The sequence below is a fragment of the Electrona antarctica genome (assembly GCF_951216825.1).
Source record: "Electrona antarctica genome assembly, chromosome: 18".
NCBI classification, from domain to species: Eukaryota; Metazoa; Chordata; class Actinopteri; order Myctophiformes; family Myctophidae; genus Electrona; species Electrona antarctica.
In genome coordinates this window covers 21359185-21384484 of record NC_136799.1, presented here as the reverse complement: position 1 = coordinate 21384484, position 25300 = coordinate 21359185, and the positions used below count along the sequence as shown (strand labels likewise).

General features: G+C 39.7%; 3 protein-coding genes across 5 annotated transcripts; 2 read left to right on the top strand and 1 right to left on the bottom strand.

Moving 5' to 3' along the window:
- Positions 1-22: 22 nt before the first annotated feature.
- afg1la (AFG1 like ATPase a) lies at positions 23-9223 on the bottom strand. 2 transcript variants are annotated; one of them, XM_079527707.1, is made up of 13 exons: positions 9092-9223; positions 8455-8657; positions 8234-8285; positions 8039-8140; positions 7525-7655; positions 7258-7357; positions 7103-7161; positions 5846-5928; positions 4422-4492; positions 4195-4295; positions 3254-3394; positions 2978-3088; positions 23-1485 (listed from the first exon to the last, which is right to left on the bottom strand). In XM_079527707.1, the coding sequence occupies exons 1-13, from the start codon at positions 9216-9218 to the stop codon at positions 1354-1356; spliced, it is 1413 nt and encodes a 470-aa protein (XP_079383833.1). In that variant the 5' UTR covers positions 9219-9223; the 3' UTR covers positions 23-1353. The 2 variants fall into 2 exon arrangements, with proteins under 2 accessions (XP_079383833.1, XP_079383834.1); XM_079527708.1 differs by having other exon boundaries at positions 9075-9214.
- On the top strand, positions 8664-19155 carry scml4 (Scm polycomb group protein like 4). 2 transcript variants are annotated; one of them, XM_079527710.1, is made up of 8 exons: positions 8664-8915; positions 12410-12643; positions 12985-13114; positions 13489-13689; positions 14901-15041; positions 15308-15535; positions 16583-16731; positions 17704-19155. In XM_079527710.1, exons 2-8 carry the CDS (start codon positions 12416-12418, stop codon positions 17827-17829), a joined length of 1203 nt encoding a protein of 400 aa, XP_079383836.1. In that variant the 5' UTR covers positions 8664-8915; positions 12410-12415; the 3' UTR covers positions 17830-19155. The 2 variants fall into 2 exon arrangements, with proteins under 2 accessions (XP_079383836.1, XP_079383835.1); XM_079527709.1 differs by lacking the exon at positions 8664-8915 and adding an exon at positions 11442-11495.
- A 589-nt stretch (positions 19156-19744) lies between these two features.
- Positions 19745-24627, top strand: vsnl1b (visinin-like 1b). The gene is made up of 4 exons (XM_079528859.1): positions 19745-19896; positions 21701-21867; positions 22082-22297; positions 22636-24627. The coding sequence occupies exons 2-4, from the start codon at positions 21706-21708 to the stop codon at positions 22831-22833; spliced, it is 576 nt and encodes a 191-aa protein (XP_079384985.1). The 5' UTR covers positions 19745-19896; positions 21701-21705; the 3' UTR covers positions 22834-24627.
- Positions 24628-25300: the final 673 nt, after the last annotated feature.

The window sequence follows — 25300 nt, the reverse complement described above, 5'->3', positions numbered from 1 at the left end:
ACACCACACCAGACTGTTCTGCAGTCACTGGATTTATTACAGAGTTGTAAGCAACATAACTTGAAATGGATAACTTTCCAAAACCATAAATACATTCATCTCAATAGAGATTATTTAAAATGTCAGTATCTTCATAAAACCCATTTGGAATTTCATTTCCAAAGAAATCCACACATTTTCATACTTCGATGCTCTTTCCTGGGGTGTATAAAAGTACAGTTGGACCATTACAGTGGAGTTGAGAATGATAAGCATACTTTTCAGCAAAGTTTCATCCTTGATTTGTACATATGTTCACTATGTAAAAGTGCAGAGTAAAATTAAAATAATATATTAACAATAATATATTAACATAATATATTAATCTTCTTGCATTCCTCTGTACAATATGTACACACATACTGCATGTACATTAACCACAGACCAGGATGTTCAAACTGTTTAGAATCATTAGGGATTAAATTGAGATTAAGCTACATCATTGGGGAAGTCTGACCCGGAATTCAGGGGGTTGAGAATGGCTAACTAATCGTGACGACAAAAGTGTCAGTGCCAGATTGTATAAGCACCCAAGGTCATAGTGAGAGATTAGAATAGCGTATCAGTGCTCCACTCTCGACTCTTCAACCGACATCCAACACTTCCATCTGTGACTGTTGACACGAGACGACAACGAATGGCACTTGATGTAACATTGGATGGGAGGACCACATCAGAAAGTGGACCTCTACGGTGGCCCACTGCGGGTCACAGAACAGGTTTTGAATGCAGTCATGCAGGTACTATGACCAGGGCCTTCAAGAACCTCCAAATCCCATCAGAGTAAACACTCTCCATCCACACTTGTTCAAGAATAAACAACCAGTCTGGCCCATACATACGCCATATTCTGCTGGTAGTCATTCATACAGTAGCTGAATGAATGAATGAATAGTTTATTTCGGTGCTTTACATTTACATGTTAAGTTTCATCATTTGCATTTAAGTAACTTTTTATACAGAGGTATATAAGAGGTAGCACCGAAAAGGTCTAGGCTGAAGCCGAAGCTTATTTTGCCTAGCCTTTTTTTTTTAGTTATCTCTGCATTGTACAGGCAGGCATTGCTGCTTAGGTTCTGATTAGACACCCCTGTTCACAGTCAACCGGTTCCTTTTTTTTGTAGTTGTTAAATCAATTCTCTCTATGATTCCAGACACTCTTTGAACACCCTGTAGGTCTATTCTATTTGTGCGGATTCTGCCAGATGAGATGTGGTAAGACTAGTGTTCCGTTTTGACAGTTCTTGGCAGATAGAAGAGGTAAGCTTCTGAGAGCGCAGCTTTTGTTACTGAGCTTATAACACCTTATTTTGTTTAGGCTTTTATGCTCCTGTCCCCCTCAATCCAATACTCCTCTGTCTGCATCTCGGTGAGACGAGACACTGTCCTCTGAAAGGCAAAGACCTCCTCTGCTCCACTGAAGATGGTCAGGTCACTGGCAGAGTCCTGTTGAACAATAAAGCAGCACAATTAGTGGCGGTGCATTTTCAAAACTGAAGGAGGTGGTTTCCTTTTCTTTTATCAAGAAAAAACATGTTAAAGAGGCAGTGTGTGTGTTTTGTGTTTTTTTCTTTAATTCTTCCCCTGTGACATCACTAAGTAAAGGGGGAAATCTGTTCTTCATTAACTACAATGGACTACAGTCCATGTTTCCTGTAGTTCAAGTCAGACCGGCCCCTCCAGCTGATGTTAATCACCTTGTTAAGACTGTCAAGTATCATAACAGACTGTACCAATTAAAAAATATATATATATATTTATTATTATTATTATTAATATATATATATATATATATACAGTATATATTCTTTTCTTTTTTTGGGGGTGGGGGGGTGGGGCATTTATTTAGTTCGTTATTAGTTTGGTTGTAACCTGTATTATGCAAACAGTCATTTGTATTGTGTCTGCAAATAGTAGTGTGTTAAATGGTGTTTACATATCTTCTTTTCTGAAGTTATTGAGGTAGTGTCATGATGCCCTTCACTGTGGAGGTGCTGGTAGACAAGGTATTGTAGTCTTAAAAAGGTGAATCTGGAGGGCCGGTCTGAATGGAACTGCATCCAATGTAGAAAATAAAAGTAAGGCCCACACACTGGCCAAATACGTTCCTGTTTATTTCAATTAAAATATAATATTGGCAACAAACAGTGTGCAGAGTGCAGACCTTACTTTTATTTGATGCAGTGTTGTTTGTCCTACACCTGGCACACTTGAATAGGGGACTGCCCATAAATCTGACATCCCTTCAGCCTTTAGTCCGACTACGTGGCTTCCGCATGTGGTTAGGGTTAATAATGGGGCCAGTCAGACGAACGGGACGTTAGAATAATGGGTTGTCGGAACAATGACATGGCACCATTTTACATGCGTGCACTATCTGTCCTATCCACTACATACAAAGTAGTCCATTGTAAACTGACAATCGCCTCGTTGATGTCACAGGGGCACAAAATATAATATATAAAAACACACTCCAACGACATATTAATTATGTCTTCAACAACGTTAAAACAGGATTTGGGTGCAAGATCGTTCAAGTTCAAGTCAACTTGCTAAACTGAATTTATGACCCCATCGATGGGGAAAAGCTTTTATTGAATTGAAATCAAACAATTTATTCTCAATCTCAAACCTCTCATGCAAACTATTGAATTCTTTCAATCAGTGACATTTACTCTGAATTAATGTCATTTTAGTCTGAGAAAGTTGAGACAGCTTGTGACCATGTTTCTTCAGAAGTGCTGGTGTCTTGCAAGTAGTTGCAACTTGAGGCTATATCAATTGTATTGTTCAACCCCTCCCCCTTGTCATGCCTTCCTGTCTGTAGTCATGTTCTGCGGGGCAAACTTCTTCAGCCAGTATGTTTCGCTACGTTTAGGAATCCCCAACCATGTCACATGAAAAACAGGTTACTCAAGAACCAATTAACTTTGCTTACCCTTTTCAGTCCCAGATCGTCCATGAGAACATGGCTGTCATCATGATCATGATCCCCATCATGTACAAACATATTCTCCAATGGGTGATCAGCCAAAATCACCACACGCACCTTAATAAATATAAATAAGTTTTATTCAAATTAAGTTCAAACGTATCTATACGGTACATATACCATATGATAATGATATCAATACCATAAAGAAAAACTCCATGTGCAAGTACACACAAACACACATTTATATATATGATAATACATAACCTTGCATAATGTTACCTTCTGGTCATAGAATGCATCTATGAGTGTTATGAGCCGCCTGGCTTGTGATTTCTTGTTAAGCGTCAGGAGAGGAATGTGTCGAATGAAGACAGTGTCGAACAGCCGAGATATCTCCAGGTAGTCACTGGCCCCTAAAGGCTGAAGCATGACATTAAATAACAGCCTGGGGTCAGTTCAATTAAGAAGAGTCAATAAAGTTAGGACTTGTATTTAAAAGTACTGTGCATGTCATTAATACTGGCTAGTACAGATACACTTGCCAGATCAGCGTTATTGCTGAGATGTGGTCATTAGAGATCAGAGGTCACAAATGTCTCCTGCGGTTATATGAGTTGGCATTATCTTTCCCTTTCTTTTCGGCGTGTGTGTGTGTGTGTGTGTGTGTGTGTTTGTGAGCAGATTCAGATACACTCCCAGTAGGCCAAAAACCTCCACGCAAAATGTCTCTAATCGGCCTCACGCTGCATCACGTTTTGGCCTGTAACTCTTGAATCATCGTACAACTACTGTACGTACTGGTCCTCATATGACTGTCAAACAGGGTTTTAATATTCCTTTTTTGAGGGGCGCTAACCCCTCCTATATTCAGTTATTAGTGTAGATTTTCGTCTTACACAAACATTAAATTCCCATTGACAATGAATGGAGAATTTACGTCATGATGTACGATGATAAGAGCGCCCCTCACTTCACACAGGTGTGATTTTTTTGCCTGTAATTGGCTTCAAAGACTTGTGACACAGCCCTGGGCAGGTCACACAGTCTGGGAAATTCCTTTGCCGATCAAATAATACAACTTGCACTGAAACAATAAATGTAACAGCAGCCACAGAGTCCTGATTGTTAGTACCCCGGCTGTTCTTAAGTACTGTTTTCAGGCGATATACCTTGGTAATCATCATACAATGACTATATACGTAATTCACAAAAGCACTTACCCTATCACACAACTCCTTAAATGTACAGTCAGCTATGGTCCCGCAGGCTTTGTCCAGGCCTACCTTCCTGCCATGCACATTCAGGACCCTTGGTCTCGTTACTGATGTAGAATACGAAAGTATTTTGTAGAAAGAAACGCACTGTGATGTAATAAGTTGCAATTAAACAAAATATTGTACGCAACACACAAAATCTCAGATTGATTAATACTGGCAACTCTACTTACTATCATTCTGTTTGAAGGCCAGTTCATCAAACATCTTATCCAGTGTGGCCTCTACATCAGGCTCACTTGAGCTGCAATAAAAAGTAATACAACAGGATTTATATAGGGGGAAAAAAGTATATGCATTACAGAAGGTGCTACAGTTTGTAGTCCTAAAACCCAGAAGTGAGTTACCATAGGGATTTTGATTCATGCAGACCCCCTTTCCACCGGTTGGTTCCCAATGGGAACCGGTTCAGTTGTCCATGAGCCAGAGCTCCAAAATTGGTGGGAAAACTAGACCAATATTAAATTGTTTATAGGATCAATACAAGTAAATGAATACATGATAACCCTTCCACAGTAGTAGCTTTTTCATATTTTCAATTATTTTGCATATTTTCCTACATAATGCCTCATTTGCATACCGGTATTTAAAAATGTAAAATTTGTAATACAATAAATCATTGTCTTTGTGTAAGTACTCAATTGGGGAAGTTGCATGGTGATAACAATCTAATATAGGTATGGTTTTGCCCACTCAATTCATAATTAATGTTCCAATTTTGGAGCCCTGGCTCATGGACTAAAAACCAAAAAGAACTGAACCGGTTCCCATTGGGAACCAACCAGTGGAAAAGGGGCCGCAGAGAATAGGGTCTCTGATTATAATTAGCCTAAGGCTAAGAGTTGCTAAGAGTTTCTCTCACCCACTGTTATCTCAGCCATGAATTTTTAAACAGTTGTGTGCGTTATTTAAACTTATATTTGCCTGTGTGGTGTACAAAAATATTTGAGGATATTATCTTGTTGCACATTACATTCATTTCACAAGCCCTTGTTTGCTAAAGAGAAAATTTTCTGAAACTAGGTTAGGACCTCGTCAGATCTGTGGACAACCAGATCTCGATATATGCCTATATATGGGTATATCTGGTTTGTTTATGGTTATGTCTTGAGTCAGAGAGACGTGGCCGTGGTCCATCCGCCAGCCGGCCCTCCCATTAGCCAATTATTATATAGGAAGTATCCAAAACACAATGCAGTAATTCCATTGAAACTTTTCAGTGGGAACCCATGGCTGAGGTAAACTTGCAGGTTATTAACTGTCAAAAAGACATAATCGCTGTTTGTTTGGTTAGGGTTCAACCATGATTCATGTTTAAGTGTTTGAGAGAGAATATATCATGTTCCAGTGTCACAGTTTTACGTTTCTTTGCCCAAATGTCTAGCTATTACGTACCATCTAAAAGAAAATCACTACTTACACCTTTGCCAATTCATAGTGGTCTAGATTTTGTCATACATCTGCCGAGGAGCAATTTAAACTTTAAGCAGGTTTACAACTTATGAAGCCTTGTTTTTGGTTGTACACAAACTGATGTTTACATGGAATTCTCCACTTAACAGAACAAATATAATAATTTGCATTATTTTCAATTTACAGGAAGTAAAGTTTTCCAGCTGATGGACGATTCCTTTTCCGGTAATCAATTCCAGAATCCAGGCGAAGAGTTTGGCAATATTGCTGTAAGCAAGAGGAAAAAAAGATGATCATTAAATAATATAAGGCAATAATAAATAAGTATTCACTAACCAGTGGTACTGAAAAACTATTTTAATATTTTGGTAAAAGTAAAATACATTTCAGCAATGCTACCTACATTTGAGCAATAATAGGGACGAACCAGATCTTTATGAATGCTGCAGTATTTTACAGGCCTGTTCAGACTTTGTATTAAAATACATTGAAACATAATGGGTTGAAAAGTGCACAGTGTAAAGATTCACAGCACACTGAAATTACTTTTCAGATTTTGTTTTTAAATATTTATTTCATGCCTGCAATCAGGAGCAAACAATGCATATGCTTTCACTGATCTGCTGTGGAACCGAGCTAAAATAAATAAATCAGTTCAAGTAATTTCATTGTGCACTGGATATTTTTCACTAGACATTTCCATGCCATTTTATGTTCCTATGAGAAACCCGTTCCTTGTTTTCTCCATTTTAATAATCAGTTCTTTGGAACATAAAGGAGACCCACAACAAAAATAAAAACAGTAAATATACAACATTTTCAACACAAGCCATTCTCAATATCATTAGAATGGCTTATGCTGAAACGTCAAACAAATGCAAGTGACATGGTCGTCTCCTATGTCTAATAAGCCCCATGCAAACAAAAAAAAGTTATTTTTATTCTCAGAGCGGGCACCATTCAAATATATTTTTAAAATATATTATTTAATGTTCCTTCACAAAACCAGCACATGATTATAAGGGGATGTCTGCATGGGCAACTCCAATTACACTTAATTGTTTCTTGTGGTGTGTGAACAATTGTTGCATTCATTATAAACGTGAATTGTGGAAGGGTCGTGTTCAATTAAGCAAGGTAACTTTATTTTCTTTTACATGAAACCATATCACAAAGACGAACTAAATATTTTCAGCCCACATGGTGAGATTCTATGGCCGTGGTTATTTGAATATTGAGTGAGTTGATTTTAGACCAAATCAAAAGCGGTAACTCAAGACACATTTGAGAGGCATTCTAATGCAAGGTGTGAGAACAGAAATCTGTCCCAACTGTAAATGCAAACTGGATGTACAGTATATGAACAAATAACACCAAGTCTTATGCTTCTACAAAGATGCAGCCTAATTATGTTATGATATACAATTGCAGAACTCCTTACCTGCAACACAGCAATGAAAGGTACAAAGTTGACCCTCTGTAGTCCATTTTTATACAAGTCTAAGGGAGAAGAATTGACCTTTATGAGATTTCTTATTGCTTTGATTATTTGTCATAAAATAACCAATATAATTAACCTATGAAATATTTACTTACCTTCAGGAGGACGATTAGAAGTGGCTACCACAACAACGCCATTCAAAAACAAGTTCTCAAAAAGCTGCTTGAGAACCATGGCGTCAGCGATGTCCGTGACCTGTAAGATTGTGTTGTTTTCACCCAATACTTTATCAGTTATCCAGTAACTTAATGGCTAGAGCATAGTCACAAAACTGACAAAGTTTAAGGTTCCATTACCACAGAAACCATTCATACTAGTATGGTGTGTATATACACATAGAAAGGTCTGTGTTCATTCATTACCTGAAACTCGTCAAAGCACAAAAGGCAAGCCTCTTCACTAATCTCCTCGGCGACAGGTGCAATTGGGTCATAGGATTTGGCCATTTTCCCTGCTTTCCTCTTTGGCATACTCTGTTTCAGCCGATGTATCCCTACAATCAAATGCAGAAATAAAATCCATTCTAGCCTTAGTCTATATACCATTATGCAGCTGGCTGAAATGGCACCACACACAAACACAACACACTGACAGACACTCACATTAAGCCTGATTTACACTTTAGTTGTGCACAAACAACAGATCTTCAGCCTCACAATACTGAGCTTGTAGATAGGTTATTTTTGGTGCATGACACATGTCCAACCAAGCATAAAGGCTTAAATACGATTCCCATCATTTGATATGACATCATCTAGGATCAAAACAGGAGCATTATGATTGGCTATCATGCCATGACCAATCAGAATTCATCACAGGCAGTGCATTCAAGTCACCTTTTCAAAGAGATTGTTGTAATACATTAGTAATACCCACGTCTATGAACATCCAACATGAAGCCATGAAAGTGAACCCTCTTTTTCTTCTCCGTCTCAACATGTGAATAAAACATGTCCATTACCATTGTTTTCCCTGTGCCTATACAATACAGAGAATACATATTTAGGAACATTAAAAACTCAACTTTATTATATAACGAATAATACTGCTAACCTCAAGTTAACTACTTACCAACATCTCCATAGATATAGTAACCTTTTGGTGGTTTAGGTTTTGTGAAAAACTGTCAGGGGGGAAAAAAAGCAATACAAACAAAACACTTATTATTTTATGCTCCCTCTCGGTTAGTTGTGGTTTATGATGAATATGATCAATTTGTATATTAGTCCAGGACAGTATTCTAAGAATGCAGCCACCATGCACCACTAAGAATACCACCATAGCGACCATACCTTTGAAAAGAAAGATGTTGGTGTGTTGGTGTACCCTCTCAGGGTTTTGTGCATCTGTTCCAACTTCTGCACCACCGCTTTCTGATGCTCGTCTTCCCCCAGGCTGCCGTCTCTGATCAGACTGTTGTAGTGCTCCAGTGGCCCGCTGAAGCTGCCGTTTGCGTTCAGGTCCTCAACCGCCTGCGGTGCACTCGCAGAATAACCTTGGGAATAAAACCACACAGATCATGGCGACAAGGTCCATTTTTCCCAAGTCTCTTTCCCCTCTCACAGTGTGACAAAGTGGCGTTTATATGTATGTGGTCATTCCAGCGTTAGTCTATATAGACGGACGGTGTCCAAAGGTTATATCGACTGTTCTGTTAAATAGCGTATTTAAGTAGTACAGAGTCAGACATCTTAACCACCAGTAGGCCTACTTTGAGGATAAGAAGAACACCAAGGTGGCTAAACTTTACGAGGTAAGTTTATTCCGAAGTTTAAATATTCAGAGATGTGTTGACGTAAACGTAGCAACGTTATTATACAGCTGTTACTGTAGCTCACTGTCACTTAAACAACATCGTTCACTCAAAACCACTAAACAAAACATGTCACAATGTGACCATCAAGTAACTCACCAAAATAATAGTCTCACCTCGTCTGGAAAGGTCTGACAAAGCCTTTAATAACGTTCTCGAAGAATATCGTCCATTAAACATGTATCGTAAGCCTAGTGCAATTGAGGGTGACATCTTTACCGAGAGCGGTATGCACGTCGCCATCTTGGTTTACAATTTCGTTGAAAAGCTTTATTAGCAAAACAAAACAAAGCAAGGCCTCGTTATTTAGCCAGCAGAGGGCACTGTTGCATTCAATGTACTGCACTTAGCAGCATAGTTATGTGGCTCCATGAATTTAATTTAGCAATGAAAAAAATAAAATGGCCTTGTCCTTACACAGTAAAATTGATTAGCCCACCACAAAATATTGGTTGAAACATAATAAATGATATGGGGTCTCGATAAGTAATACAATTACACAATATTATTATACAATAAGATCTTATACTGTATACAATTGTATTGCTTATGAAACTTTGTTCTATATTATTTTTAGAAAGCCTTCAATGCAACTTGATAAGAGGCTTTCAAAGCCAGCTCATCATTTTTAGTTGATCGTGTCATCAATTTCTGTTGTCTGCTGAGAGATTTGAGACTAGAAGTATTTGACAGGCTTTTCATTCAAGTGCCAGTTGCCATAATTCATGTTTTTACCATTTTCTTTGCTTGTGTCTTTGAGACTCTGATACTGTATTGCTCAGCAATAGAAATCAAATTACCTTTGCCTTTGGTACATCTACAGAACACATCAATTCTCTTTGGGTCCAGAATAAATCTCTGCCAGGCCAATGGCTTCACAGTCAAAGTGGGTGACAAATTCTGACAATGTTTTCACAAGAAAAGAGGAAATCACCTACCTGTGTTGTATTTTAGACGAAATCTTTCCAGTGAAAAAATGGCAACTAAAGTAATAAAAAAAGTAAACCAAAGAACAAGATCTTTGTACACTGGATCTCGATCCTCGTTGCCGCTGGTCAGTAGGAATACACTGAGGACTAGCTGGAGCACTCACCCAATGTCACGTCGACTACGCATGCCCCTCATTGTACCCTACCATAGCACCACAAAGGCTTGGGAACCCCTTTTGGTGTTTTAAGCATTATGTTATACTTTAGCTGTGAGTGCTGCGCTATGAGCTTGTAGATCTGCTATTTCTTTTAAAGCTGCGCAAATCCTTCAAAATATATTCATATATAACGTTTTTAACTCAAATCTCTTTGCTTCTGGGAGCATCCCTGGAACAACATATTTTCAGATGGGGCTCGGCGACCAAATACATATAATTCTGGGGGCCCTGGACATTAAATAGTTTTGAGAACCATTGATACAGAAACATAGGTTTTTCAGAAAACTGTCAGGATTTAGAAGACATTTGTAGAATTGTACTCAGGTCTAAATGGGTTAAATTTCAACGATTCAAGTGTATCGATATGCAAACAGCAACATATCGTATCGTTTGACTTTGTATCGTATCGTTTTGCAATGCAAACAATCGATTGCATCAATACTAAGTACTTGTGCGTTGTATTTAGTTATTTTAAGAACAAAAAATAAATAACTTTTCCATTCCATATCGCTACACTTTGCCATTTGCCAGAGAATCACCCTATGTACTTATTTATATCCATATATTGTTTTCTCCTTAGAAAACCTGCACTATCCACTTTTTTTACAGACTTTTTTTTTTTTTGCTAAATAGTTATTGTATTGATTTTAAATCATTGAATCATATTGTATCGTCTCACCATGAATGTACCAATATTGTCCATGTATCGTATCATCACCCATGTATTGTGATGCATATCGTTTCCCTGTTAAACTCATTTAACCCCTGCCCATTATGCTAGGATGGGATGGCTCAGGGTATGGTAAGGGGACAGAGTACCAGCAACTTGCAATGGGCCGGGTTTACAAGATACACAACTTGTAAACTTTCCATTTAATATTTCTATTGTCTTAGACTTTTAAATTGTACATTGTCACTAGCAGCACAAGGCTGCCCTCAATCTAATTAGGCCTATATATACACGCAGCTCTGAGCTTCAGCTGCAGACAAAACATAAGAGATAGCATTCAGGGTGTTACAGACTTACAGGCTTGTTGCCATGACAACAGAGGAGCCATTCTCTCTCTCTTCCCCCTCTCCTTCTCTGATACACACACTTTACTGTCCCCCTCAATTCTCTCTCTCTCTCTCTCTCTCTCTCTCTCTCTCTCTCGCTCTCTCTCTCTCTCTCTCTCACACACACACACACACACACACACACACACACACACACACACACACACACACACACACACACACACACACACACACACACACACACACACACACACATTACAGTAGAATCTGCCTTGCCTTGAGATTCGTGCTCTGCTATCGGAAGCATAACAGAAAGGCAAAAGGGATACTCTTCAGACCTTATTTATTTTTTGATGGTGAGTGCATAATGATCTAAAGTCATTTGTTTACTTATTCTCCTGTGGTCTTTGTGTTTGCATGAGAAATAAAATAAGAATGCAACATAACAAGCATGTCATCATTTCAGAGATTCAAAGTGCATTTCATTCACCCCTGCGATATGTGCCGCTAAACGGGAGACATGCCACATGTTTCTTTCCTTGAGGCTTCTTTTTTTTCCAAGATTAGGCTGAAAGCTGTCATCGTAATGGTAATTCATAGCTGTGTAGCCATGGTGAAGTCAATTTCACCCCCTCCCGTGGCTGCTGCTGAATGCATTAGTCTAATGAGATGTCTGCAGCCAGTGTGCCGAGCAGCAGCAAGCATCGGCAGCGGCAGCAGCAGCAGCATAGACCTTAAAGAGATCGTGAGCACAGGCAGGGAGAAACACATACAGCAAAAGATGGCTTTCACAGCCTTGTGAGCTTTTCTTTTGCTCCATACTCATCCTCTGGGCTCCTGGGACCTGAAACAATAGGGGCTTGGTTCTGAGGCATTCACAATAGAAGACAGCAGGTAATGGAAGCTCCCATGGTATATGGTGTGTTATCATAGCAGGATGGATGGAGGTGCTGTTTCCTCCACAGAGCTTATGCATGGCTGCCCCTTTGTGTTGTTTGATTACGGTGCTCCACTAAGTGCTCTCTCTTGTATCTCTCTCTCTCTCTCTCTGTCTCTCTCTCTCTCTCTCTGCATTGCTCCGCTGAGTTTTCTGCAAACTGCTGATGTTGTGTTGCTATTGCCACCCTGTCACGGCATTAAAATGTGCACATTATTGCTCTGCATTAATGCCAACAGGGCACTGTAATAATATGATGGGTTAGCCTATTTGGTTTGTTATGGATTAGGTTGAATGGAAAATGTGTTTTGCTTTTCTCCCCCATGTCTCCAGCTCCAAATGAGTGTACCTGCGGCAACAGCACAGAAAGCAGACAGCAACAGTGAGATGCAATCGGCCGCAGTGACTCCCTCCTTCATCCCTAGCCAGTCAGGAAAGATACCAGGCAGGAAGCGAGGGAGACCCCCGCTCCGCAATGTCGCCAAAATGGATTTTCCAAACCGTTACCCAGAATCCCTCCCTCCCCTGAAAGTGCCAAAGAAGAGGGGGAGAAAGCCGGGCTTCAAGGTCAGCTAGATGGGGGGAAAGGGGGATGAGATGTATAGTCTGTGCATACAGCTTGTTAAAAATGCATGTGTACACAAAGTCTCCATTGCACTTCGGATTTTTCTGACATCCCGGGCAGTTAGCCTCTGTATTCAAATACTGCTGTAAGTAAATAGAGATTAGCATTGAAAGATTATCCCTAATCGTATAGCCCTTTAACTTGTCAGTGGATGCATATCTGCAACAGCAAAGTATAAAACTGTGTTATGTGTGTTAGTTTTGGGCAAATGTAGTAGTTGGCCAAATCCTGCACTCACATATAGAAAATAAACAACATGTGCTTTCTGTCTCTCCATCTGCAGCTGAAACCCAGGATGGTAATGACACCCTTGGCCATTTCTCCACCCAGCAGCACCCCTGAACCTGACATGAGCTCCATTCCTCAAGATGCTGCCACCATCCCCCACTCTGCCACACCCCAGGTGCTTACAGGTAAGACAGAAGACACTCACATTCTAATAGAAAGAAGAATGGACCATGGTGTTTATTTGACGCCTTATTTATACTTTGTTGTACAACAGAGTCCCGTGCCAAAAATAGCCACTGCCTTTGCTTTCATCTTGTCCCAATTTAGATGCAACCTTATAGTGTGTGTAAGTGTATAACGTAAACAGCATGATAGGATTTATTTCACTAGGACACTAGGACCTCATAAATAAAATCAAGCCGAGATTTAAGTAAAACTCTCGCCATTCCACTATCCAACTTTCCCTCTTGTTTTTTCTCCCTCTCCCTCTGACCATGCTCTCCTCCCATCTCTCTCCTGTACTTTATTTGCCCTCCGTCTACCACTTTACTGCCTCCAGTCTGTATCTACATTAACAAGCAAGCCAACACAGGCCCCAACCTGGACAGGAAGAAGGTCCAGCAGCTCCCGGATCACTTTGGGCCAGACAGGCCCTCTGTGGTGCTCCAGCAGGCTGTCCAAGGCTGCATCGACAGCGCCTTCCAGCAGAAAGCAGTGTTCACTCTCCTTACACAAGGCTACGGGGGAGAGAAGATATCAGGTATCACACAAGGAGCCATACGTTTTTAACCACTGAGCCACTTAACCATAAAGAAATGTCTAAAAGCTTTTAAAAAATAGCTGATCTACAAGCACACTGCATCACAGTGTGATGCATTGTGAGCATGTAGATCAGCAAAGAAAATTAAATGGACAAATTGTCTGTTTTCCTATTTTTATTTCCACCTATAGGGCCAGAGCGTAGGGAAGAGTTTCGCTCAGAACGGGTTATTCTGGTTGCCATTTTCCTGCCTACCAGTAGGCTAGTAGGCTATAGTAGTAGGCTACTATTGCTAGGCTACATTTTCCAGCCTCACTGTGGAGACATATACCATTGTAGATATAAAATAATGAAATACACTGTATGGTTTGGGTGTCAGATGACAAAATAACATAACCTTCAGCACCATTCCCAAACACATGTATGCTCTGCTCTCTACCTGTCCTCAAACGAGCATGACAGTGTAATCAAAATAATAATGGTCAGATCGCATACAGACAGATTATTTATTTACTGCGGAGAGAACACATGATCACTCGTCACTTTCGTGGTGTTTTTCCCTCTCTCCCTGGTTCCATAAGGATATGTCCACATGTCTTCTCGTCAAGTAAGATGTAAACATTGAGAACTGTTTTGACGTGAGGGGAGGGGAGGCGGCTATCAGATCAGAACACCCGAACATTTTCTAACGGCGAATAATAATAATACCACCGTCGATCCAGAGCCATATAGTAGAAGAGTTGTGACAAGTCAAAGATAGGAGAGATGGAAGATGGCGTACTGCAGTGACAGTGTACACACCAGTGTCACTGACAAGCAAACTTACGAACTACAGACTGGCAGCCAAGTAGCCTAGCATCCTACTAGCCTACATGTAGGCAGGAAGATGGCTCCCAATAAAGCCAAAATCCTACTTCACCTACGTCACTACGCCCTCCCCCTATAATAACATGCACAAAATTGGGACACCAGGGTTAAAGTGGTTTAAGCCTGACACCGTTGTACAACAAAAAGGGCAGACCATGGTGAGCTTGTCATTTTGCTGAGCCTGCAATTTTCACCACGTGACACCAGCGTCTGAATTGTATTAATTAAGCATAATAAGGCCTAGGCTATTTCTTTTAATTTTCACCTATTATGACATGCCCACAATAGGGATGCCAGGATTAATGTGGTTTGTTTTGTGTGTTCATATGCTTTTCCTTTTCCAGCTACATTTGATGGGAAACAGCACCTTCTGAGTCTCCCTGTAGTGAACAGTATCGGCTATGTTCTACGTTTTCTGAAGAAGCTATGCCGCAGCTTGCATTGTGAAAACCTCTTCAGTGACCAGCCCATCTCACAGCATAACGGTGTACTATCCTGTCCTTATAGATTAGCCTTTTAATGGGGAAATCCCTGCAGTGCTTCTAGTCTCAATGATTCATAATTGTAAATGTGTATACCACAGAAGACAATTCAATGCTAAGTTGATATCAGATCTAAAACTCCTTATCTATGAAGTATGAAGTTTATTGCAAAGTTAATGGTTTCTGTCTTATTTCCAACACACACACACACACACACACACACACACACACACACACACACACACACACACACACACACACACACACAGCTGAAACGTCTATGACTGAGGAGTACCATCTAGACCAATCAGATGTGAAGCGCTACTCGGTGGATCCAGGTGATTCTGCTTTCAGTTCCATAACCTCCTCGTACTCACCAAAGCCCTCCTATGGGTTCCGCGCATCACAGCAGTTCTCCAACGGCTCTGCCCCCATGGGCATGTGCAGGCAGACATCCAGCAGCCCCAACACGTTCCTGGAAAACAACAGCAGGACAGGTGAGTGGTTCATGAGAAGCAGTGTTATCATGTGGAATAATAGAGTCCTCAAAGTGGGGTTCAGGGAGGTCCTTGAAGTGGTTCCAGGGGGTCCCCAGCTAAATAATAATTAATTAAAATTAATATAGCATCAGAAACAGTATAGAGCGTCGCAGTCCCGCCTCCTACCCTGGACAAAGCCAACTCGAGTCGTGACAACTCATGACAACACAAACAATATTTTGGACCAAACAAATAATTAGAAAGAAGAAAAAAACAGCAGGTTACAACACTTTTTTTGTTGTTTTTCTTCTTTGTAATTATTTGTTTGGTCCAAAATATTGTTTGTGTTGTCATGAGTTGTCACGACTCGAGTTGGCTTTGTCCGCGGCGTAACCGTCTTTAAATAAATACTTTGAAATGTCTATGGGAAAAATGCATTGGGTTTCATTTCCTGGTCCAGGGTAGGAGGCGGGACTGCGACGCTCTATAGCTAGCCACTTTAACCCTATATACGTACATGGGCTATTTGGAAATAGCTCATAACGCGTCACGATATGCAATGCGTGCAATGCGTTGTGAGCTTGTAGATCTACAAATTTCAAACAATCTTGATGTGTTGGTCCGGTCACCTAGGCTGCTAATTGACTCCCGATCCCTACGACCTTTGCTCCGTGTCACTCCCCATCTCTCTCCCCCCATTTCCTGTCAACTTACCGTACACTATCAAATAAAGAATAATAATAATAATAATAATAATAATAATAATAAATGTGTCAAATCTTGAATATTTTTCATATTGAACATTTTAACAACACAAAGCTTCTCTCGTGGGGGTTCCTGGCACAACACCTTTTCAGATGAGGGTCTGTGGCCAAATACATAATTAATTTGGGGTCCTTGACATGAAAAGGTTTGAGAACCACTGTAATAGACGATGGCAGTTTGACAGTTTACTGTTATTCAAGTCATCAGCAACTCTCTCTGCTTCCTTCCATCCCCTTTCTCCCTCTGCCTCCTTCCATCTAGCCTGTCTATCTAACCCCCTCTCCCCTTTTGTCCTGCCAGGAGGTTATAATGCAACTTCTGAGTCCCAGGACGCCAAGGCCCCTCCTAGTAAGGATCCATCTACCTGGTCTGTGGATGATGTTGTCTGGTTTATTAGAGATGCTGACCCTCAGGCCCTGGGCCCTCATGCAGACGTCTTTAGGAAGCATGTAGGTTTTACCATGTTTATGGAAGACTTGAATTTGTGATGAATGAATGATATAATAATAGCACCTTTGATACACAGAATGTAATTTACAGTATTGAGAAATATTGTAGTTGAGTGGAGTAAAAAGAAAAAAAAACACACCAGTATGCATTGCATTGCCATACTAGCAAAAGTGCCCCTCTTGGCACAGGCCAGGTCAGGCCAATCCTGCAAACTTTGAGAGCTAATGTTGGAATATGAAATATCGGACAGATCCTTCTTGAACACATGACTATATGCGGGGTTTTTGGACAAGTAATATCAAAAAATGTGTTTTACAAAAGTCGGCCTCCTGGTGGCGCTATAACAGGCCATTCTGGAAAATTTGGGTCAGAGGTTCAACGGACGGACGGACGGACGGACGGACACACACACACACACACACACACACACACACGGACGGACGGACGGACGGACGGACGGAGTGCAAAAAAAAACTCTCTCCCCATGCCTTCGGCCTGGTGGAGACAATAATGGCATTAAATGGCCTGACCTCGATTAGTCGACTATTCGACTAATCGGTCGAATCATATATATATATAATGGAATGATCCTGTCTATTCTATTGCATAACTGGGTTTTTTTCATCATTCAACTACCAGTCGACTATAGGTAACATTTGGCCAATCAGATTCGATATAAATTCTTTTGAGGCCTGCTCATTACTAATTCATACCGGTGAGATGAAAAAAATTGCTTTACTGAAAGTGTAAAGTACAAAAGGAGCAGAATAAGGAACAACAAATTCAAGATGACAAGCAAAGACACAATAGAACGGGTTCAGAGAGTATAAATGATAACAGAACATGTCAGGGCAGAAAAACAAGATGCCTCATTTCTCTCGTGAGTGAATGTATATACTCCAGTCCATATAGCATATGTTGTGATACAGTATATTTCTCATTATTTTAACACAAACCTCTGTTTTTCACAGGAAATTGACGGCAATGCTTTGTTGCTCCTTAAGAGTGACATGATAATGAAATACCTTGGACTGAAGCTGGGGCCAGCTTTGAAACTCTGCTACCACATCGATAAACTAAAGCAGACGAAGTTCTGAAAACACCCCGATCATCATTTTCTTTCACAAAGTGGATGTGGAATGATCCAAACAATACATTTCACTGACAATTTTGCATTTCATAATGTCTTGTGTTGATGATCCAAATATTCAGCCTTGTTTTTCTTAATAGTAATTCAAGTCTTCATTTTTGTATGATTTTAGCACAGATTTGGAGTTAACAATTCTCAGCTTGTGGATTGTATACCCAACACAAATGTAACAGAGACAAGAACAGTGTAAGTCTAAGAGTCTATTAGTACTACCCTGGTCTTTTACTGTAACTCAGCACCACAGACTTACAGTACAGCTGCACAGTAAAATATGTGTGTGTGTTCATTTACAGTTAAATTAACACTGCACATTTTACTTTGCTTATGATGCTGTGTTTTTATTGCTTGACAAGATAATGTATTATAGGATACAAATTATACTTCAAGTGTTCACTTTTCTGAAAACTCACAAGGTTTACCTTGTTTATTAAGTTCAAGACGCATCAATTCTATAATCCAATGGGAAGCCGTACATTCTTTGCTATGGTGGTTTTATTATCAAGAGGTTAAAAAATCATTTTGATACTATTTTTTCACATCACTGTAAAAAAAAGGCCATTTGGTTAGTGAAATAATCATTCTTTGTAATATCATTTTAGTACAAAACAATATAGCCTAAACAAGACAAATGATAGCCAATATAGAAAGACAAAGGAATTCTCTGATATACTGTACTCTCGTGATATAAGGGAGAGCATTGTGAATGTTATACAATATCTATGTTTGAATATGCAAGATTAATACAGACCAACTCCACTGCAAAGATCCTGGGTGATTTAACTAGTATTTGGTTAAATCAACACTCAGGATTTTACAGTGTCTCCCCATAGCCTATCATGTATACTCATGAAAAACAGATTTTTTTAAATCTCCAATGTTTATATGTTTTTAACGAGCATTAGTGTTGAAGCCGAGGTAGAGAATGACTGACAAACACCATAAATGTCACACAAGAACACCTAAAGGCTATAGTATTGCTTTTGTATGCCATTTGTGGTATACAGTATGCATCCTTTTTTTAATCAAATAACCTTTGTAAGTGAATGCTGCTGTAAGATGCTGAAATACATGTAAGCCATGCCAAGTGAGATCAAGCTAGGGTGTTTTATTTTGAAAAATCATTATGAAGAATTTTAGAGGAAGCTGAGTGGATCATATTCTATTCTGGTGCTAAAGTTATCTACTGTATGTATTTGACTGTTTGCTTTTTGTGTTTGTGAAATGTAAATGAAACCATGTGTATACTGTACTGTATGTGAGTATTAAATTAATTAATCAAGTAAAAAGTGTGTGTGTGTGTGTGTGTGTGTGTGTGTGTGTGTGTGTGTGTGTGTGTGTGTGTGTGTGTGTGTGTGTGTGTGTGAGTGTGCGTGCGTGCGTGCGTGCGTGTGTTTGCCACCAAAGTGACAATTGGAATGGATTATGCAAATTTGATGTGATTCCATTCAACCTAAATGATAGCTATAAGAAACATTCTTAACATTGCCTTCAATCCCCCAAGCACCGGTTCACATAGAGCCAGCAGGCTTGGCCATAATAGTTGTTGCTAACGAGGTGTGAAACTTCTTCCCATGCCCTGCAATGTGACTATAAATATTTTTGGCCAACAAAAAAAACGACTAATGATTATTCTATAATTATATAACTTGGGCCTTGCATTGCTCAAGGAGCTGTGGACGTCAGCCCGTATATATGTGTGGTGTTAGAGGCTATAGCACATGAAGAGCAACAGTGAACTTATGATCTGTGTGTGAATGTGATGCACACGGTTGACGCCGTACATGTGCCATAGTCGCAGAGCCTAAAGACCAAAGACAAGCGTGGGATCGGTCCCTGGCTGCTGCGCCTCATCTGGAATAACGTCGGGAAATCAAGAAATCATTCAGCATTTTAAGAAGCTGATTTGGGGGAGAATAATCCCATTTGGGCAAACGCATTCAACGGACGGGGCTTGCCATTCTCCTCTGTAGGCGCCAGTGCAGATTTATAGCAATATAGAATCTCTTGTAATAAGGTAAGTAAGATGTAATTGCCTGCAGATGTATCTTATCGTGGAATGTAGGCTATGTCAAATTATACTTGATTTGACTGAGCGTTTGTGTTGGCTTATTTCTAATTTATGAGATTTGGGGTTTTTTACCCCTTGAATGAGTGTGTGAAGACTGGGTTGGCATGCAGTCGGGGAGAGGTTTTACCACCTGCGCATTCCTTAAAATGAAAGCATTACGTTTCGCTTGAAAATAAGCAAAAAACATCGACATATAATTTGGGGAATGAACAAAATGACATCCAAATTGTTTTATTAGATTAGAATAGATCTGCATATATATTGATATTTTATAAAGACATTGAGTTTATCAATGTCTTGTCTTGTATTTGTCCTGGCCGTTGGAAATGAAATGTTGACATATTTTTCATCCGATGCGCGCATGGAAATATGTAATTAAAAAAAGGATGGCAGGCTGTTATCTCCTATTCTCTCACTGCGTCGTTTCTATCGGAATGCAGTGGCGCCCCTCTTGCCCCAATCTGAGGTATAGTTAGCATTAACAACATAACTGGGATGATGTGGCTCAAATGATGTAATACATTTATTGCCACTTTTCTCTATTTATAAGTCGTTGCGTTGAGTGACCGTTGAGTTAGCGGATATATTTCGCGAAATGCGCCAATTTCGTGAACGACAAGCATTATTCTTAGACAAACCAATATTCCAGCTCAGAGCATATTTTCGTTTTGTCATCCTCCTGCAAGATTTCCCCCCCTCAAGGTCATTGTAGCCTGTTTAAAAGATTAAGACTTGATTGTTTTATAATTATAATTTGGCCTCGTCAGTCATAATCAATTGATAGCTTATGTAATTCAAGAGCTGTAATGTGCTTTGTAGCCTACAGGTTTTTTTAGGCTACACAACGCATTTCTGCTATTTGCTATAAAAAGGCCCAAGCCATTGCAGTGTGCTTAGAGCTGTCCAGCACTGCTGCTGCTGCTGCCAGAGACGTGGATCATAATATGGTTCAGGTGGTGGACAACCTTGCAATCGCATGCTCTATGGGTTCCACCACGATTCTGCAGTCTCATTTGCCACATTATGCTACATATCGAGAATTGACGCATTCAGATCCACATTCTCTCATTTGACACATATGCATGAACCCAGACAATGTATTTATGGCTAGTCAATATTGTAATATTGTAGGGACCATTCATGCCTGCAGTGTGAACCAACAACTGCAGACCAATATTGGTATGGTCTGTGGATTCACTGATACAATCAGCTAATTCGTGTCTTGATGAATTACCTAATCATTAAGCTAGGGTAAATTGATTGACAAATCAATTATGCAGCAAAGAGCTGTGAGCTGACTCACATGTACAGTAAAGGCTACAGCTGGCTCCTTGAGGGGCCAGTGTTTGTCTTAGGCTGACAAGCATTATTGCAGCTCATATAGGACACCCAAATGTGTAGTGGCTTTGTTGTCATTGTCAGGTTATAGGACAGTGGTAGTAATAGAAACTTGATATAGCACAGATCGAACATTTGATGAACTGATTCTGCTGACAGTGATGATTCAGGTCAGTGTAGTAAGTGTGTACTGTCATTCAGAGCAGTAACCAGCAGGAACCAGAAATAGATCAGTGGCATCAAGGAACCATTTGGTGCTCATCAAAAACAGCCAACACATTCACTGTGGCTCGTGTTTGAAGAATTGAAAAGGTGTGGTTCTGTCACTGAGCAGAGAACATTTTCATACTGTCACACCACTCAAGCATAGGTCTACATAAATGCATTATTCACATGTTCTTGCATCCCACAGGAACCATGGGAAAACAGAACAGCAAGCTGACTCCTGAGGTGATGGAGGATCTTGTGAAGAACACAGAATTTAATGAACACGAGCTCAAGCAGTGGTACAAAGGCTTCCTGAAGGACTGTCCTACTGGCAGGCTCAACCTGGATGAGTTCCAGCAGCTTTATGTCAAGGTCTGTGAACACCATACCATATTGCCATTTGTAATGTCTTCTGTTACTGTCTTCACTCTCAACAGTGTTTTAGACTTTTTATTTAACCATTATTTTCTTTTACCAGGATAGACTCTCAAGAACAATATAACTGTTTTTCACCTTTTTTGATAGTCCAATTCGCATACGTTTTGGATAGAAACACATGATTAAACCCCCTCTATCTCTTTTTCAGTTCTTTCCCTATGGTGATGCATCAAAATTTGCACAGCATGCCTTCAGAACCTTCGACAAAAATGGCGATGGAACCATTGATTTCCGAGAGTTCATCTGTGCCCTGTCCATCACATCCCGTGGCAGTTTTGAGCAGAAACTCAACTGGGCCTTCAACATGTATGACCTGGATGGTGATGGCAAAATCACCAGGGTGGAGATGCTGGAGATAATTGAGGTAAGGGATTATCTGATCAATAATCCTCAATCCATGATGGAATCCCCTTGCTATCTGCCACAGCAACACTGGCAATTCCTTAATTTCTCAATGGACATTTAGCAGGAGGCTGTAGTTTACCTAGGCAGTCGCCAGGTGTGCAATGTGCATTGGTGTAACTACCTGCATGAATGTGAAGCAGGGTGTTGCTGAAAGACTGATAAATAAAGGTTAACAATCTGAAGGGAGCACATCATAAGAATCATTAAATGTCCTGAACAAATGCAACTTTTCTTTCAACACTTTAATGATATGTCAGCTACAGTACCATCTCTCTGTGCTTCACCCCCTGTGCACAGGCAATTTACAAAATGGTGGGCACTGTGATCATGATGAAGATGAACGAGGATGGCCTGACACCTGAGCAGAGGGTGGACAGGATCTTCAGCAAGATGGATAAGAACAACGATGACCAGATCTCTTTGGAAGAATTCAAAGAGGCAGCGAAGAGCGACCCGTCCATTGTCCTCCTCTTGCAATGTGACATGCAGAAGTGAGCTTGCTCATGTCTCCCTGTCTGTATCTACACACTGGACAGCAGCACATGTTTTAATGTCTTATTAAGTTCTCTGCCATTTCCACAGGAAAAAATAATACTAATTATGCTTGGACTATTTTTCAATGGACTTGCTTCTTGTGGTTGTATGCATGAGAATGTCAAATGCTGAATAATTTTGAATCTAGCTATACAATATCATACATTTATATTTCAAAAAACCTGCCAATGTGAGTTGTGCACAGTAAATCCTATACATTTCTCATTCAACTCTAGCTTGTATATCGGTGGAACACTGCATTAAATTATGTTTCTGCAGTATTTAGAAACCCCAATTTTCACTGCTGCAGCTACCGTATGCTTTGCATAATAGTAACAAACAATAACTCCTATGATAATTGTAACTGTATACTGTCCAGGCTTCTTGAGCTCTTGGAGAATAGAGAGGCTCCTGTTTGTTCCAGGTGTTCTCATACAAATGGAACAAGAAGAGTAGGTTATTTGCATGCATATATTATGTGTCGGAAAAAAATATAATCTCTTACCTTTTGCATCCTTAGGTGGGTAACAAAAGAGAAGCCCTCCAAAAATCTGTTTAGTATTGTTGCATGGGATGTACAGTATGTGATTCTATTATTTTACCCACCACAGGAGCATGCTTCCTTCCATTGATACATGTGTATGTGTGCCACTGAGTTTGTGAAAGACTGCTTGGAATGGTGTTGGAATAATCTCAGACAGAGAGCTATACGTAAATATTTGTTTTGAATTTAAATTCAGTGACATCTGGGAAGAGAATAGCCAGTAGTTTATAATGCACTGTCTTGCGGTTAATTGTACTGCTGTCACTGAAATTAGGCAAAAGCTAAAATTACCACCAGCCATAGGCAAAGTACCCATATGCTGGATGCATCATCCCCCATCGAAACTCAGATTTGGTTGGATTTTTACAATTTTACAGACTGCCTATTTGATTTCAACTTGAGTATCATTACTCAATACATATCAGTATGTTTACAGAAATGAAGAGCACTGAAAAATGAATACAATCGTGATACGTGGAGCCCATCCTCTAGGCCACCTGGTGACAGGGGCTCTTTTTCCATTGCAACAAAAAGGAAAAAGCCTTACATATGTTTACTGGACACACTGCATTCCTACATACAAAGATTTTTGTAAAGAAAAAGAAAAACTTTTTATTGTTGCAGGTTCATCTTCTAATCTATTCCATTTTTCAGGCATTTCATGAGAAATGCTTGGCAAAGCCTCAGAAAGAGTGTTTGGTGTAGTGTGGCAACCAGGTTATGTTATAATTTAAGGCTGTTTAGCTTGCCCAATTCTAGGCTATGCAAGCATTGACGAAGAGTGTCTGCTTGTATAGTCCACTAAAACCTGATTTATACTTCTTTGTACAATTGTGTCGCTTGCCGAAAATAACTAATCTACAAGCTTACATTTCACTGCATCGCAACACATTGTGAACTTGTAGATCAGCTATTGTCAGTGAGTGACATCATCATAAGACAGAGCAAATTTAGCATTACATTAGTGGTCACAAAAGCTTTTCACTGTTCTGTATACAGCAAAACTGAGACCAAACCCCATACTCTTCATAAATCCTTAGTATTTATACAGTCTGATCCAATTGTCATGTCCAAAATTTTGTCTAGTAAATGTTTATATCTAATATGAAGAATTAAAACACAAGTGACTGTATTTATTTTGTTCTTTTATACATGTGGCATGTGTTGCACCCCAAAAACAAATTCTGTAGTGATCAAAAATCAATAAATCAATGGGCTTTTTCAAAAGACATGGTCTAGGAGTTGCATTTACTGGAATTGATTGACGATGATGAGTGAGAGCTGTTAATTATTCAAGCAGAATCAACATTTCACATTTACAATTCAAGGGAGTCAGCTGGTGCTCCCACCCAGTGTGACTAATGAGCAGAAGCTTCCATTTCTAGATTACCAAAATTACAGACAAGCAAATGTAAGATAAAAGCTTCTTTGACAATATCCCTGTGAACCTAGAATAATCACATGAGAAAATTGCTATAGGAATAAATGTGAGCACTGAGAGTCAAGTAGAGGTAGAAAGGATGTTCTTCAAGAAAATATAAACAAGCAAATGGATTGTTTTATTTTTATTCTTTAAAATCTCAAGTTAGATTGATACAGAATCAAAAAGATGTAAGTGGTATTTTGGGGTTGTTAAAAGGTTAAAGGACCACTTCACCACTTTTCAACATATAATTGGTCCTCACTAATTTTATGATAAAATACCACAATTGTTTTCTACTCAATCTGTGTCTCATAGGAAGGCTGTGGGCAGTTAACCTTGCGTCACCAGGCTTTTCACCTCTGAGGAAAGCCTGGTCTGTGTTACAAAATTGCAGTGTGAACTGGTCTGGAGCGGATGACATTGTTACGTTGTCATGTCATGTCATGTCATGTCATGTCATG